Raw genomic sequence first — 16509 nt, 5'->3', positions numbered from 1 at the left:
AATACCTTGACAAAGTACTATGGTAATACTTCACCGTGGTATATATTTGGTATTCAGCAAACCGGTCAAAGACAATACATCTACATTTTGGTAGTATAATAAAATAGATGTATTTTGTTTCAGAAAAAGTTTTTTTGTTTTTTTTTTGTAATTTGAGGGGATTTCGTGGTGCTAGACCATATTTACAACTTAATTATGCACTATTTATTTCTATATAAAATACAAATATTAGAAAATAAGTATTTAATGTTATTTTAAATTAATACAGTGTTTAAGTTATCAAGAGTAAAGATATTTAAAATCTGGCAGGAGAAATAAAGGAAATATTCCTCATTTGCTTTCAGACATAATTACTTTCATTAAGTTTTGCATATATATACAGTACACACACACACACACACACACTCTCACATAGTTTTTATTTTTCATGCGTGTTGTTCATGCATAGCTATTGGCAGGTTTTCTCCCATTCTGATGAAGTAATAATGTAAAAAAAAAAATGTAAAACATAATTTGCTAATGTGGTATATATTAAAATGTATAGGTATAACTTCTGTTAAGTGCAATACGTTACTTTATTATGCCTGCTTGTCTTTTCTAAGCAATGCTCTTCAATGCACAAAAGCTCTTGCGTAATGTTTCCACTGTTGTGCAAACGTCACCAACACTGATTGCATAAATGTAATGTGGTTTACTTCTGATATTAAGCAGTGTGTTGATAATTTATTTAATAATTCTCCAAAGTCCAAATTAAAAACCTATTTCTTCGGCATATCACCAGCTGTGGAGAGTCTAACTGATCTTTGTTTTTGTTTTTTAATATTATTATTAGTGTCTTTTATATATATATATATATATATATATATATATATATATATATATATATATATATATATATATATTTTAAGTCAAGACAAATTTATTTGTATAACACTTTTCACAATACACATTGTTTCAAAGTAGCTTTACAGAATACATAATGATGTTTATGTTTAAAATACCTTAATATCTCCATGCCTTATAGTCACATTTAGCAGAGCTGAGTGATAATATAGTTTATATTTTGCAACAAAATGACCAATCCAGCAGTTTAGATTTGCTATATAGTGCAATAATACAGTTTATGACGATATAAACAGTAATGCAGTGAAGATTTGTTTAAATAGTTTATATTATGTTAGTATTTTGCATATGCAGGAAAAGTAGGGTGTACTAAAGATCCATCTTTTAATATATCGCAGGCAAATTTTCATTATTATTATTATCAACTTTGTTATTTTAGTTTTTGTGTTTTATTGTTGTAAAACACATTGGTGAAATTGCATTGTTTTTAAAGAGATAGTTCACCCAAAAATGATCATTCTGTCATAATTTTCTCACGTCGTTCCAAACCCTGAAGACTTTCGCTCATCTTCTGAACACAAATGAAGATATTTAAAATGAAATTGAAAGTCTATTCACCCAAATCTCTAGTTTAATCCTAGTCTTCTGAAGAGACTCGATCACTTTATATGATGAACAGTTTTAATTTAGATTTTTTTCACATACAAACACGGAGCACTCAAGTATGGTAAACGGAAGCTCAATCGTACTTAACCTATTCATATGGATTTATTTTATGAATAGACTTTCAATGTAGGGACAGAAATCTCTCAGATTTCATAAATATCTTCATTTGTGTTCCAAAGGTGAACAGAAGTCTTATGGGTTTGGAACTAGGTATGCACGATATATCGGCCACCATATCGGTATCGGACGATATATGATCAATGTTATCGTTATCGGCCCAATAAGAACATTTTGCCGATATATTAAAGCTGATTGAATTGAATTGCTGAAATATGATTGAATCACTTCAAAAAGGAAAATAGAGTTCAGTGCAACATATTGTCATATTGGCTACATAAAATTATAATGAGAACATCATTATAATGTGTGATTTGGACATGAGACTTTTGTTTTTGTAATCAGGCTCTCAAAAATTATATAAAAAGTTGGATTTAGATTTATCTGCCAATATATCGGTTATCGGTTTTCATAATATAAAGAGTTATCGGCCAATTTTTATATCATGCATCCCTATTTGGAACGACATGAGGGTGAGTAAATGATGACAGAATTTTCATTTTTGGGTGAACTGTCCTTAAATAAAACTGACAGTCCTGTTTCTTCTCCCAGTTGATATGGAAGAGCCTCCCAGCAACTCCGATGGTTTACAGCCTCAGGATCTGTCTGTCCTTCCCAACATCTTCGATCTGACGCGGAACAGAGAGGAATGCCTCTTAAAAGCGAATCCCATCGATGCCTTGCGTGTCGTGCAGACGCCGGGCTGGTTCGTCAATCCTGGGACCAGCAATGGGACGATTCTTCCCGAGAATGGCTCTGATTCGCTTCCCACAGAGCAGATCCAACCGGATGATGCGTTTTCCAACACGACCGTCATGCTATCGTATCTGAGCCGGTCACATGTCTTCTCAGAGCATTCCCCGGTTTACGGAGTTCCTTCGGCGTTCCTTCGTGCCTATGATCCCGGGAAAGACGTGGGAGACGCGGCGCTCCCGGTGGAGGTGGATCAACACAGTCTCCAGCAAGTTTCCGTTCCGGTCGGATTAGCATCTTGCGAGCCGTTCGGCTTCATGTCGCCGGCTCAAGTTGTGGAGAATGTAGCGGCGTTCTGCTATCTTCAGCAACCTCCGGATATGGAAAACCTAGCTTTGGAAACGCTCAAGTCTTTACAAGCCGATCCCGGCGAGTGTAGGTTTCCCATCAGCGTAGACGAACTTCAGAATGGAGCTGCTAATGCCCTGTGGAACGTCGGACCCTTCGAGGGAGGATTCCCGGAGGACAACGGCACGGATCCAGAGAGATTGTGTCCGAACGCAAACCCGGAGCTCGTCTTCCTTATCTCCAGATCCAAGGAGCCAGTCGTTTTACCAAGCCAGCCGGGAGCCACGAGCTTCGCTGTGTCTATAAACCAAGACTTCATTGGTCCATTAGATCCCGAATCACCTTCAGGAGAGCAAATGGAGAATTTGTTGACTGATCCCAAATCAACTTCAACAAGGCAAATTGGGAATGTGTTGACTGATGATCCCGAATCATCTCCAGCAGAGCAAATGGAGAATGTGTTGACTGATCCCGAATCACCTTCAACAAGGCTAATTGAGAATGTGTTGACTGATCCTGAATCACCTTCAGGAGAGCAAATTGGGAATGTGTTGACTGATGATTCCGAATCACCTTCAACAAGGCACATTGAGAATGTGTTGACTGATCACCAATCGCCTTCAGGAGAGCAAATTGGGAACGTGTTGACTGATGATCCCGAATCGACTCCAGCAGAGCAAATGGAGAATGTGTTGACTTATCCCGAATCAACTTCAACAAGGCAAATGGAGAATGCGTTGACTGATCCCGAATCAACTTCAGTAGAGCAAATGGAGAATATGTTGACTGATCCCGAATCACCTTCAGGAGAGCAAATTGGGAATGTGTTGACTGATGATCCCGAATCACCTTCAGGAGAGCAAATGGAGAATATGTTGACTGATCCCGAATCAACTTCAGGAGAGCAAATTGGGAATGTGTTGACTGATGATCCCGAATCACCTTCAGGAGAGCAAATGGAGAATGTGTTGACTGATCCCGAATCACCTTCAGGAGAGCAAATGGAGAATTTGTTGACTGATCTTGAATCACCTTCAGGAGAGCAAATGGAGAATTTGTTGACTGATGATCCCGAATCAACTCCAGCAGAGCAAATTGGGAATGTGTTGACTGATGATCCCGAATCACCTTCAGGAGAGCAAATGGAGAATGTGTTGACTGATCCCGAATCACCTTCAGGAGAGCAAATGGAGAATTTGTTAACTGATCTTGAATCACCTTCAGGAGAGCAAATGGAGAATTTGTTGACTGATGATCCCGAATCAACTCCAGCAGAGCAAATTGGGAATGTGTTGACTGATGATCCCGAATCACCTTCAGGAGAGCAAATGGAGAATGTGTTGACTGATCCCGAATCACCTTCAGGAGAGCAAATGGAGAATTTGTTAACTGATCTTGAATCACCTTCAGGAGAGCAAATGGAGAATTTGTTGACTGATGATCCCGAATCAACTCCAGCAGAGCAAATTGGGAATGTGTTGACTGATGATCCCGAATCACCTTCAGGAGAGCAAATGGAGAATGTGTTGACTGATCCCGAATCACCTTCAGGAGAGCAAATGGAGAATGTGTTGACTGATCCTGAATCACCTTCAGGAGAGCAAATGGAGAATGTGTTGACTGATGATCCCGAATCAACTCCAGCAGAGCAAATTGGGAATGTGTTGACTGATGATCCCGAATCAACTCCAGCAGTGCAAATTGGGAATGTGTTGACTGATCCCGAATCAACTCCAGCAGAGTCAATGGAAAATTTCTTGACTGATCCCGAACCAACTCCTGCAGAGCAAATGGAGAATGTGTTGACGAGCGGAGAAGCAGTTGATGGGAAGCAAAAGCAAGAAAAGGAGTCTGATCTCACAACAGAATTGTCCAGCAACAAACCAGCCGAGTCCATCAACGGTGAATCTGCAAATCAAGCAAACATGGATGCGTTCAAAACAAGCAATGGTTTGTCTTCGCTCGCCACCAAAAAGACGTTCGAGAGGAAAACCCTTCCTCCGAGAGCCCGGAGAGGCACAAGGATGGGAGCCATTGTTCAGAACATCCAACCCACCAGGTACAAATCGAGTCGCGTACGTGCAATAAAACCTCAGGCGAGGAAGTCCAAGGAAAACAAGTCCTCCACTTTGCTGGAAAGGATGCATGATGATGCCGAGGAAAAGACGGCATTGCTTTTACAGAAAGAACAAACAGAAATCAGACGCTCACGGAGATGCCAAGAAAGATCTACCTCATCTTATGCAAAGACTTTAGATGCATTTTACCAATCAGCAAAGAAAAAGACAAGAAACTGTCATTCCGTAACAATCAGTCGCCCTGAAATCCCGCGAAAAGAAACGACCGCTAACAAACGTCCAACTTCGGCGAAGAAATCACACGCTAGCAAACGGAAACGAAAGAAACACAAAAGTAAAGTTGACCACACGTCTTTTTTCCAACCACAGGAACCTGAGATTAAACTCAAATGTCTGAACTACAAGGAAGAGAAGAAGGAGGTTCGGGACGAGAGCTTTTCGCCGTATGTACGCGTGCATCTCAAGGACTTTCCCACCTGTACGGTTGTGAACTATCCGGAGAATAAGCGCGGGAAGCGTTCGGCGTCTGCTGGGATTGTTTCTGGAATGATGCCTGCAAATCCGGGACTGCAGTACGGTCGAGTTTGCGCGGACGGCTCGCGGAGCGACGTGCTAGTTTGTTGTCTCTGCAGGGGATCGTCGAACGCGAACGACCTTGGAGACTTGCATGGGCCGTATTTCCCTGAAGGCTACAAATCGGCCTCCAAAGTCATTCCCAATCCATTAGAGGAGGAGGATAATAGTGACTCGGATCCGTCTTCTAGAGGCAATTGGACGAACTCTTTCCGCGAGTCGAGATGGAACGAGCCATGTACTAGTCCAACAGCAAAGAAACCTAAGATGGACGCCGCCACTGATTGGTTTAGCCCTCCTGTGGTTCCTCTTGACGCTAACGAACACTGGCTCCACCAGGACTGTGCCGTATGGGCCACCGGCGTCTTTCTGGTTCGGGGGAAACTCTATGGGCTGGAGAAAGCCGTCAGGTTGGCGAAAGTGTCGGTAAGATTTCGTATACACAGATTCTTTAAAGGGAGAGTTCACCCAAAAATGAAAATTAGCCCATGATTTACTCACCCTGAAGTCATCCTAGGTGTATATGACACTCTTCTTCAGACGAATACAATCTGAGTTATATTTAAAAAAATGTCCTGGCTCTTCCAAGTGTTATAATGGGATTCAATGGGTATATTTTTTTGGAAGTCCATCAAAGCGCATCTACTCATGATTAAAGTGCTCCACACGGCTCTTGCGGGGGTTAATAAAGGCCTTCTGAAGTGAAGCGTTGCGTTTGTGTATGAGAAATATCCATATTTAAAACTTAATAGTCTAAAATAACTAGCTTCCGGCAGACGGCCTATGCAAGTCGACTTACGCCACAAGAGTAACACTTGACGATGTATGATGTAGGAGTAGCGTAAGCTTTGACGCCTCTCGCGGTTCAAACAAACAGGGCTGGGCAACCGCGTTCATCATTACGTTGTACGTCAAGTTCAAGGGTTACTCTTTTGCTGTAAATCGATGCTAACAGCCGTCTGTTGGAAGCGAGCCGGGACTCGAACTCGGGTCGCCTGAAGCACAACGGCGCTACATGTCGGCACACTTTTATGATGGATAGATGCACTTTTATGATGGATGGATGCACTTTTATGATGGACAGATGCACTTTTATGATGGATAGATGCACTTTTATGATCGATAGATGCACTTTTATGATGGAGAGATGCACTTTTATGATCAATAGATGCACTTTTATGATCAATAGATGCACTTTGATTGACTTCCAAAAAAATATACCCATTGACTCCCAATATAAAGCTTGGAAGAGCCAGGACATTTTTTAATATAACTCCGATTGTATTCGTCTGAAGAAGAATAGGATGACTTCAGGGTGAGTAAATCATGGGCTAATCTTCATTTTTGGGTGAACTATCCCTTTAACATCAAACGCTCTGCAATAATGACACTCAATTGTTTGTTTCTCCAGGTTTGTTCGACGTGCCAAAAACAGGGAGCAATGTTGGGATGCGTTTTCAAAGGCTGCCTGAACAAGTATCACTACATGTGTGCGGTTCAGTCAGGTGAGAGACACGACAAGGACGATGTTGCACAATACACGCATGTTGTTGGGTTAATTTTGCCTGCTAATTTTATTTAGTCTTAAAGTTAAAGCTCCTGTAGTCAATAATTTTATCTCCTCAAAATATCTTGAATGTAACTTGACACCCTTGCCTCATTTAGTATACGCGGTTCTATGAATATGCAAATGAGCCCCGCCTCCACTCACTCAGCTCAGAGATCCACTGGTTGACGATCACACGTTGATCTGATTGGTTACAAGGTAGTTTGTGACGTCAGAAACGCCAGCGATTTCAAAGCGTGTTTTTGAGACTGTCTTTGGTTCACTGCAGTTTTAAGGAGGAAATACTCAGCAATGCTGTCGACTTATGAATTTACACATGGTGTGTCTTAAAGTAGATTAAAAACACCACATAGACACATAAATAAAAAATGGCTTCAGAAAGATGGCGGCGGCATCATTTTATTTTTACACAGAGATTGGTGGATCTTTAGTAAAATCTGCTGACTTTAGCAATATTTGTTGTATTATATGCCAATGGTGACAGTTAAAAAATGGGAAAAAGCACTTCTTGTGTTTTTTGCCTCAAGTTTGCATGCCTGTCTTAATCTCAGATTCAAATCTCAGGTGAAAATGGTCATTTTGACCCTCCTCTACAAAATAGTGGATTACTCAAGTCAATATACATCCATAACATGTAATATTTTGTCTTTCTTCTTCAAGTTTTGTATGTTTTATAATCAAAATCAAAAAAATGTATCCAGGTCCTCTGGTTGAGTTGACACCGAATGAGCCGATAGTTGTGCTGTGGTCCTAGGGCCTTTAGTCTTAGTTCTGTGTAAAATGTCCATCTTAACCTTTCCACATTTAGACCGATAGTTTTAGTTGACTAATGCTCGGGTTCACAGACAAAGCTTAATCCTAATCCTGGCTCAATCTAAGCTCTGTCTGTGAAACCTGGCCTGAAAGTCTGGGAATTTGAATCTAGTTTTTATCAAAGAAAAATTACATTTGATAGTCATGCTGCATAATTGTTAAACTGATAATTGCAACTATTTTCTCAAAATTGTAGTCTTGATTACTGATCATGATGTCATGTTGAAAAAAAATATATTTTTACACTCGTACTTTAACCTATAAACCAGGGGTGGGCAAACTTTTTGGCTCAAGGGCCACACTGGGTTTCAAAATTTGACAGAGGGCCGGCCCAGCAGATTTTGAAACAAATCTCATGAAAGTGCGTATCTATACCACAAATTTTATTTCTCGTGCCATTTATACGCCAAAAACGTTTTTTTTGCATGCATGCATGCTACGCACTGTAAACCCTTTGGTCAGGATTAGGGGTGCGGAGTGCGTGCCTATTACACGCCATAAAGTGCGTATCATATGCACGCGAAAACTGCGTATCATAAGCACTACAAATACAATTCGTGGTATTCACACTTTCATGAGATCGGGCTGAGCAAACACATTTATGTTGTGGCAACGTCTGCCCGAAATTCAACAACTGAGAGAGACATTATGACAATACTGTTGGATATCCCCCATTTAGCATGTTATGTTTTGAGGTTAATTTTTAATTAGTCAGATGTTAGATAATTATTGCCTATAGGCCTACTTTTAAAATATTGTTTATCCTTATTATTATTTAAAGGGCCTAACAGTGAATTAGAAACAAAACACCTGCAAGTGTACACTTAAAAAAGTAAAAATGACAGAAGGTTACATTAATTCAACTTTATTAAAAATGCATATGGCAATCAATTTGCACTTCCAAAAGTCATACATTTGTGGGAAAAAAAAAACGAAATAAATGAATATACAAATTTATTTTAAGAATAATAAAATAAAACATAAAAAGCAAAGGCAGATCAGAACATGAACAAAACCGGGTTCTGTACATGTCAGACAGGGGAGCGTAACGTTAGTCGATAGCCGGGCGATAAAGGTCGGTAAACGGAATCAGTCAGGATACATCCACAAATCCAGAGGAGCAAAGAAACTAAATAGCAGACAAAGGAAAAACTAAACAGGTGTGCAAGCGGTCACCAAACATTTTTTTCTCTGTGAGTTTCCAAAAAAGGACAAAACATTAACGTGCAACCCGCAACAAGTCTATGCGCTGTCTGTTTGGTTTCCATGGTGACGCGTCATTACTTGTTACGTGACACACCGCAGCCACAACAGCGCTGAATGAATTATGATCTGCTTTTATGTCATTTTTCCTTTTTTACATTTGTTAGCTATGGCATGAAATATCTGATATTCCGATTGTCAAATATATGCAATGCAATATATATATATATATAAAGTATTGCAAGAAAAAGGCCAAATGAATGCGATCTTATGACAATTTTTTAAACACTCGACGGGCCGGATTAAAAAGCCTAACGGGCCGCATGTGGCCCGCGGGCCGTAGTTTGCCCACCCCTGCTATAAACGCATATCAAGAGAGTGTCACCTCATGGTGTATTTTACTCATGTACTCTAGTTCCCTCTTTTATAATATTATCATATAAATGTACACTCTACATTATAAAAACTAGTAGAACTCAAAAGCTAAAACAGTAAAATTTCCAATAGGAATTCTAAATTTCTAAAAAATTTCTAAATTTTCTAAATTCTACTTTTAAATTCTTCTTTTATTGTTATTCTATTAAAACAAAAGCAAAAAAGACCGTATTGTCACACACAGGTGACGTAAGTGCATTTACTCCGCAACCACATTTCGCAAACAAGATAGTCGAGATTATGTTTGGATTTATTACAGTTTATCTTGTGAAGGAACACAGACTGAGCAGAATATCTCAGCATCAGCGCTGTATTCTCATGGTTGCCAGATTGCAAAGATTAAATAAAACACTGGGAAGAAAATGTTTTTGTAAAGTTTTTATTTTTAAGTTACTTTTTAGTCTTTTTTCATCAACAGTATTGCATGTTCATATAATCACAGTGATGTCGTCTCGACTTAGTCGTGGAGAACAGGATTTAACGCATTGCATTGTTTGGAAACAGGCCTTTTGATGGCGATCTGCCTGTGAACAGCTGTGTGTGTGTTTGTGTGTGTGTGTGTGTGTGTGTGTGTGTGTGTGTGTGTGTTGAGCAGACGTGTTTAAACCGGTGTTCAGACACGCATGGAAATAGACACAGGAAATAAGCGTGTGAATCTGCCCGTGCATGAAGAAAATGATGTAATTGAGTCTTTTCTTGATGAAAGTGGAGACAACAGTTGATGTTTTAGCAGTTACTGAATTCAGAACAACACTGAGTTTTCTGTTTTTGTAATGTGTGTGTATATATATATATGTGTATATGTATGTATATATGTGTGTGTATATGTATTGTGTATATTTTTATTTTATTTTTATTTTTTTAAGTGTTATGAGTTGGATTTAAACTGGTAAACCTTGGAAAGATAATGTTACGTTAGAGATTTTCATAATGATTTGCTGGTAACTTCCTAAAGGATTTATATTTTTCTTAGTTTGTTTTGCTGTACACTTCATTCTCTTCAGGACTAACTGATGTGTGTTTCCTCGTCTTTATTATAGGTTGTGTATTAAATGAGGATAATTTCTCAATGAAATGCAGAAAGCACAAGGTACATGTATAATTATTTTTCTACCTTTTTCTAGATGACAATGTAAAATATTTAAAGTCCTCCTGTAGCCAATCATTTTATCCCTTAAAACTCATCTTTGATCACCAAAACGACATTTAAACGTTTTCAGATATCTTGAATGTAACTCGACACCCTTGCCTAATTTAGTATGCGTGGTTCTCTGAATATGCAAATGAGCCCCGCCTCCACTCACTCACTTAGCTCAGAGAAATAAACAACATTAAAAGCTGGATTTTCACCACAGGGGACTTTAAGTATTAGATTTGTATATTTATTTTTAATTGAGTATTTTAAAATGAAGATGCTCAATATTGTGCTTATTGTAATGTTTTCCTCTGATTAGAACAAGTCCATTAAAGGATCATCGTATGGTCAGATCAACAGGTGACACTGGAGGAAGAGGTTTGAGCTTGATCTGCACTCTTTAAACACGCTTCTCTTAATGTCCGGTCTCTTTTGCAATACATGCACATAAATGTTTTTGTTTAGTTAGATTCCATCTCTTTTATATAGTCTGTTTATATATATTTTAACACGAATTGTTCCTCTGTCAAAACTGCATTGTTGAGAGAAAAAAATACACATAGTGGAATAGTCACTTTTTATTATTAAATTCAAAAATAATGTCAAATATCATTGAACAACGTTTTCAAACATCATTAACAGTATAAACGTATTTTAGTCGTCCTCACTCCAGCAAATCCATTTAATGGGGTTCAAGGAACACTTTACAGTGAAAGGTCCTGTTAGCTGACGTTTATTAATGCATTAACTAATAATGAGCGCTACAGTATTTATTACTTGGTTAAATTGTTAGTTCATACTAGCTCAGATCCACTGAATAATATTAAAAGATGCAATTTTAGTAAATGTTGAAATTAACAACGAAACACTTCTAAAGCATATTAAAGGAACACGTGACTTTTTGGGACTTTATCTTATTCCCCGTATCCCCCAGAGTTAGATAAGTCCACACACACCCTTCTCATCTCCGTGCGTGCCGTACCTCTGTCTGACGCACCCACCGCTAGCCTAGCTTAGCACAAAGACTGGAGGTAAATGGCTCCAGCTAGCATACTGCTCACAATAAGTGACAAAATAACGCCAACATTTTCCTAATTACATGTTGTGATGTGTATAGTCACAGCGTGAACAAATAACAAGGTCACATGAGACACAACCATCTTCTAACCGTACACACACTGGGAACTATATTCTCAGAAGGCGAAGCACTGCTACTTCTGCGGAGTGATTTACTCCAACTCTGAGGAACTCTGCTCCTCTCCACGGGCTTCTTCAGGCGCTGCGAGTAAATCACTCCGCCCAAGTAGCAGTGCTTCGCCTTCTGAGAATATAGTTCCCAGTGTGTCTACGGTTAGAAGATGGCTGTGTCTCATGTGACCTTGTTGTGACGTCATGTGACCTTGTGAGTCCCAAAAAGTCGCGTGTTCCTTTAACTTTTTCCTCGCCATTGACAGAATTTTCCAGCTTTCCGTGTTTCCACTGTCATACTGTAGGGGGCGCTATAACACATCTACTGAAAGAGTACAGAATCTCCTGATCAAAACACATGATCTCGCCGGTTTCTGCTGCTTCTCCTGTGTAATTATGTGCATATGTGAAATAACGGCAACATTAAACAGCATAAACTGCAGAATGTTACAGAATGAAATGTCGATGTTCAAAAAAGAATGTTTTTAAATGAAACTCCCATTCAAGTGTTGATAAAAAAAGAATGCATGAAGCTTATATTAAACGGGTTTATTTGTTTAAAAGAAGAGGGTTTGTTCTTTCTTTTGATATATTGCATGTATTCAGATATTCATATATTCCTGAGGCTGTGAAACTTCTTGTGAAAATGATTGAAAACACTGGCGGGGAAAGAGTTAACTAATATAAGTACTTATATTAACCAATGAAAACTTACTGTAAAGTGTTACCGCTTCTCAGAACAGAATAGGTATAAAACAAACATGAATTATAGTGGGATTTATTATAAGCGCCAAGCCTATTAAATCTAAACCCAAACTCCCGGCACTGTAAATAAACTGAAACTAAACGTGGCTCACGCTTCCCTCATTCTGCTCGGATCCAAACGTGTGTTAATGTCCTCTTCGTCCTCCCCATAGAGTGACCTCTGACCTCCAGCGCGTGTTCCTGTTGGACCTTCAGAAGCGAAGGCCTTGATGACTCTCTCGCACTCCTCCGCATCGCTCACTGCACTCGAGACTCGAGACTCGGAGAACGGCACATCGAGAGACTGAACCTCCGCGGCGCGTCACCTTTCCTGTGCCATCTTCAACATGCTTTTCACAATATGGGTTTTCATATTTATATCTGGGGGCAAAATTGTTATATAATAATTCTTTTTTTTAAATCAATTTTTTTGTTTATTCTGTCTTAATTTATGAACTGAATTTTAAATGTTCTGCTTGTCAGGATGTAAATCCCTCTTCATAATCCTCACTATATATTCAGTCGCATGGAAAATCGTTCTTTACAAAACAACGTTTCCAGAGGCTGAAGTGAGGAAAGCAGGGGTTCGTGACAGCGATGTAGAAAGGCACTTTGTGTAAAAAAAAAAAAAAAAACGCACACAAAATGGGAAATTAAGTTTTTTTGTCGAAGATGATTTTATTAATTTCTGAATTGAAGGCCAAAATTCTGGTGTTTGATCCTCCAGTTCCTCCTGTTTGACGCCACATTTACACTCTGAATGCGTCTCCACTTGTTCAGCTGCATTAACTGTGTGATTCATAAACATGTTTTATTGTAAGAAATGCTGAATATTAGAAATCTGAATATACATGCGGTGGATACTCTTGTTGGTTCTGTGCACTTCAACACGTATGCCATATCTTGCGAACGGATAACGAGTATAAGTTTATCTTGATGACCTGTAGGAAAGTTCATGCATTTGTTTTTGCTCATCTTTGACTTCAGAAAGCATTCATTTGGACATTGAACAATCAGTATTTCCATTCAACGTTTGTGAAATGCTGAACTTCTTTTGTGTATTAAAAGTGGGTTTCTTAATTTGTTGCTGCCTTGCTAAGACAAATCAGTGTATTTATGATTTTCACCCAGAAAGCACGTCTTTTATTTGTAATGAGAGACACGGGGATGTCGAGACGCAGTGCATTAAAGTGTAGAGATTATATGTTTCAGTGTTTCTGTCCAAAGTTTAGGATGAATCTGACGAACTGACGTCTGTTTGTGCCAATCTTTAGTTTTTTCTAACTTGAATGAATTGTCATGTTTTAGTATCACACCAAATGCACCAAAAACCATTTTTGTGTTTCTCAAATGTGTTAAATCTTAATCTCAGGGTTGAGCAGGGTTCTGTTGTGTTGTCCACATTCTTTCCCCAAAATGTATTTATCTTGAACTGACTGAGCCGAGCTGGTCAGCGTAATAAACTGGCTTCTTTTATTTTGCCTAACTGGTCTCACACTCATTTGTATTTGCTCATATACTGGCAATCGTATGTATTCATAATATCATTTTCCTGCATTTTCACATATTTTTAGCCAGAGACTCAAACCTGCAAAAACAAACACGTGCACATTTTAGTCGAGATTTATTTCTGAATAAATCTGAACTTACAGGAAGACAGTTGTATTGCAAAGACAGGATTGAGACAGGTTTCAGAGTTAAGTTTCCGACAGCTGAAACCAAATCAAAGTGACATGACTAAGCTTTTACTCCCAATACATGTGTAAAGCTCATGCAGACGTGTTAGCGCAAGAGAAAACGGTAACACTCTACAATAAAGTTCATTAGTTAACTACCTTAGTATTAATATCAGCTATAGACTCTAAAAAATGCTGGGTTGTTTTAACCCAATTTTGGGTCAAATATGGACATCCCAAACGTTGGGTTAAAAAAGTAATTAAAAAATTTAACCCAGCGGCTGGGTTTGTCCATGTTTGACCCAAAATTGTGTTGAAACAACCCAGCATTTTTTAGAGTGTAAGAATGAACAATACTTCTACAGCATTTATTAATCTTAGTTCATATTAATTTCAACATTTACTAATACGTTATTAATATCAAAGGTTGTATTTGTTAACATTAGTTCAACAAACAATGAACAGCTGGATTATTATTAACTAACATTAACAACGATTAATAAATACTGTAACAAAATTATTGCTCATTGTTAGTTCATGTTAGTTAATACATTAAATAATGAACCTTATTGTAAAGTGTTACCAATAAAACACATAAAGACAAATTATAGCAATTCCACTAAAAAACAACTTCGCCCAGCAAACAAAACACAGTCTAAGAACGTTTTGCCAACGTTCCCATTAAGTTATGAAAGCGTTAGTCCTGCATGTTCTCCGAACGTTCAAAACATTCCGTTTCTTCTTGGTTACGGAATGTTACATTTTATTGGAACGTTCCTTTTGAATGTTGTCTGAACGTTCTAAAATAAGGTCTAAGTAACATTATTTTGATGTTGAGGTTTTACAGACATATAGGGGTGTGTTTCCTGAAAGCCTCGTTAGCCAACTATGTTTGCAAGTTCTGCTGTTATCAGCAGTTCAACGAGTCTGTGTTTCCCGAAACCATCGTTATAACGAACATTCGCAAACCGCATCGCAGAGTTGTGTGTTCGAGCGACAGATCTCGGACCTGTGGTTAGAAGAAGAGTTTCTAGTTTGCATGACATGTGGACTCAATAAATCCTGATCTTGATCAAAATAACCAAGCTGACATTCAGTGCAATCTAAGTCTTTTATTTAGAAGACATACAAATGTCATTTACGTCTTTTAGTTCGTCAAGAGTTTTAAAGCGTTGTTTCTGAAGAGTGCGCATGTGTGAACGAGCTCTAGTGCGTAAGAACGAGTCTATGAGTGAATCTGGAAATAAAGCAAAATAACAGAAAAATGAGAAATAGTCCTCAGATGCCATGTTTAGATATCACCGTGACAATTACTGAGTTGATTACTTACATCAAGACAATTGAATTCAAAGTGAATCCCCAGAAACAGTCCCACAGCTTCTTCCTGCCTCTATGTATTAATCATAGACAGGTATAAGAAGGTATTAATGCTCATGGGTTGCCTAAATGGGTTCATTCAGACCTTAACATTAAGTATTTTACTGTTATGTGTCAACAAGATTCAACAAGACATGTTCACCTGGCTATACCCAATGTTTAGATCTGTTGTTGTATTTATGCAAATTAGCACATACGTAATTAGATTATGCACCGTTTGTCCATGTTAACAAACAATTTAAAAAAAAACTTGTAATACATTTTTTGTTTGTCTTGATGTTAGTAATCAACTCAGTAATTTTCATGGTGATATCTAAAGGTTAAAATTTTTACCCTATTCACGTGAGAAAGAGAATGAATAGGCTATATTTGGGTCTTTTTCTAAACTTTCCCCTAATGGGATTCTTCTGGGCTTTTTTCTTTCCTGACTCAGGACATATTGAGGATACAAAATCAGTTGAGTTTGCTTCTGTTGCAATTTGTTCAAGGCTGACCCCCATTTTGTCTTAAAATGACTGGACTAGTAGAAGCAGCGAGTTACAGCGCTGTGGGAAACACACTCCTGATGCATAATCTTAGATCACTGTGTTCCCAGACAGCAACATAGTGTCGGCCCAGATCCGGCCCACATCTGGGACTCCGCATGTACCGGATCTGTGTCGCCGTCTGGGTTTGACCAACGAGCGGTCAGATGTTTAAGCGGTTAGACGGCAAGTTCAACTTTTCCAATTCAATTTATACCTATTTATGTAATTGAGTTTAAAAAGTCTTGAAGAAAAAAATGAATGACTAACTCTAGTCGACTAGTCTAATGCAACTGGCCACAGAGTCAACATGCACCAATGCTATATTTTCTAAATGTCATAATCATTTGTTAACAAACAAGTATTCATTACTTCAATGAGCTCATTGTTTCTGCATTAAATTATCACATTGTTTAAATTAATACATTTTTAGCTAACTGTGATTTTGTATATGTACATTTCTGAAATACATAACTTAGACAGTTCCTCTGATAACAGATCACGGTAAATTGTAATGTGGACTCGTGCA

At 38.4% G+C, this 16509-nt stretch overlaps 1 protein-coding gene across 3 annotated transcripts in view; it reads left to right on the top strand.

The window, feature by feature from the left end:
- LOC308707226 (uncharacterized protein) overlaps positions 1-13887 on the top strand; it is a 14566-nt gene extending 679 nt beyond the window's left edge. For 2 of the 3 annotated variants that reach the window (XM_081393497.1, XM_081393498.1), the window contains exons 2-6: positions 2179-5744; positions 6730-6823; positions 10377-10426; positions 10791-10831; positions 12577-13881. In XM_081393497.1, coding sequence (XP_081249623.1) covers positions 2184-5744; positions 6730-6823; positions 10377-10426; positions 10791-10831; positions 12577-12634 — 3804 coding nt within the window. In that variant the 5' untranslated portion in view covers positions 2179-2183 and the 3' untranslated portion in view covers positions 12635-13881. Of the gene's footprint in view, positions 1-2178; positions 5745-6729; positions 6824-10376; positions 10427-10790; positions 10850-12576 lie in introns of all 3 variants that reach the window. The other variant, XM_081393499.1, reaches the window with a different exon arrangement.
- The last annotated feature ends 2622 nt before the right edge of the window (positions 13888-16509 follow it).

Source organism: Scardinius erythrophthalmus (genome assembly GCF_964197995.2).
Source record: "Scardinius erythrophthalmus genome assembly, chromosome: 18".
Classification (NCBI taxonomy): domain Eukaryota; kingdom Metazoa; phylum Chordata; class Actinopteri; order Cypriniformes; family Leuciscidae; genus Scardinius; species Scardinius erythrophthalmus.
Note: the sequence above shows the minus strand (reverse complement) of the source record. Positions and strands in the feature narration are given on the sequence as shown.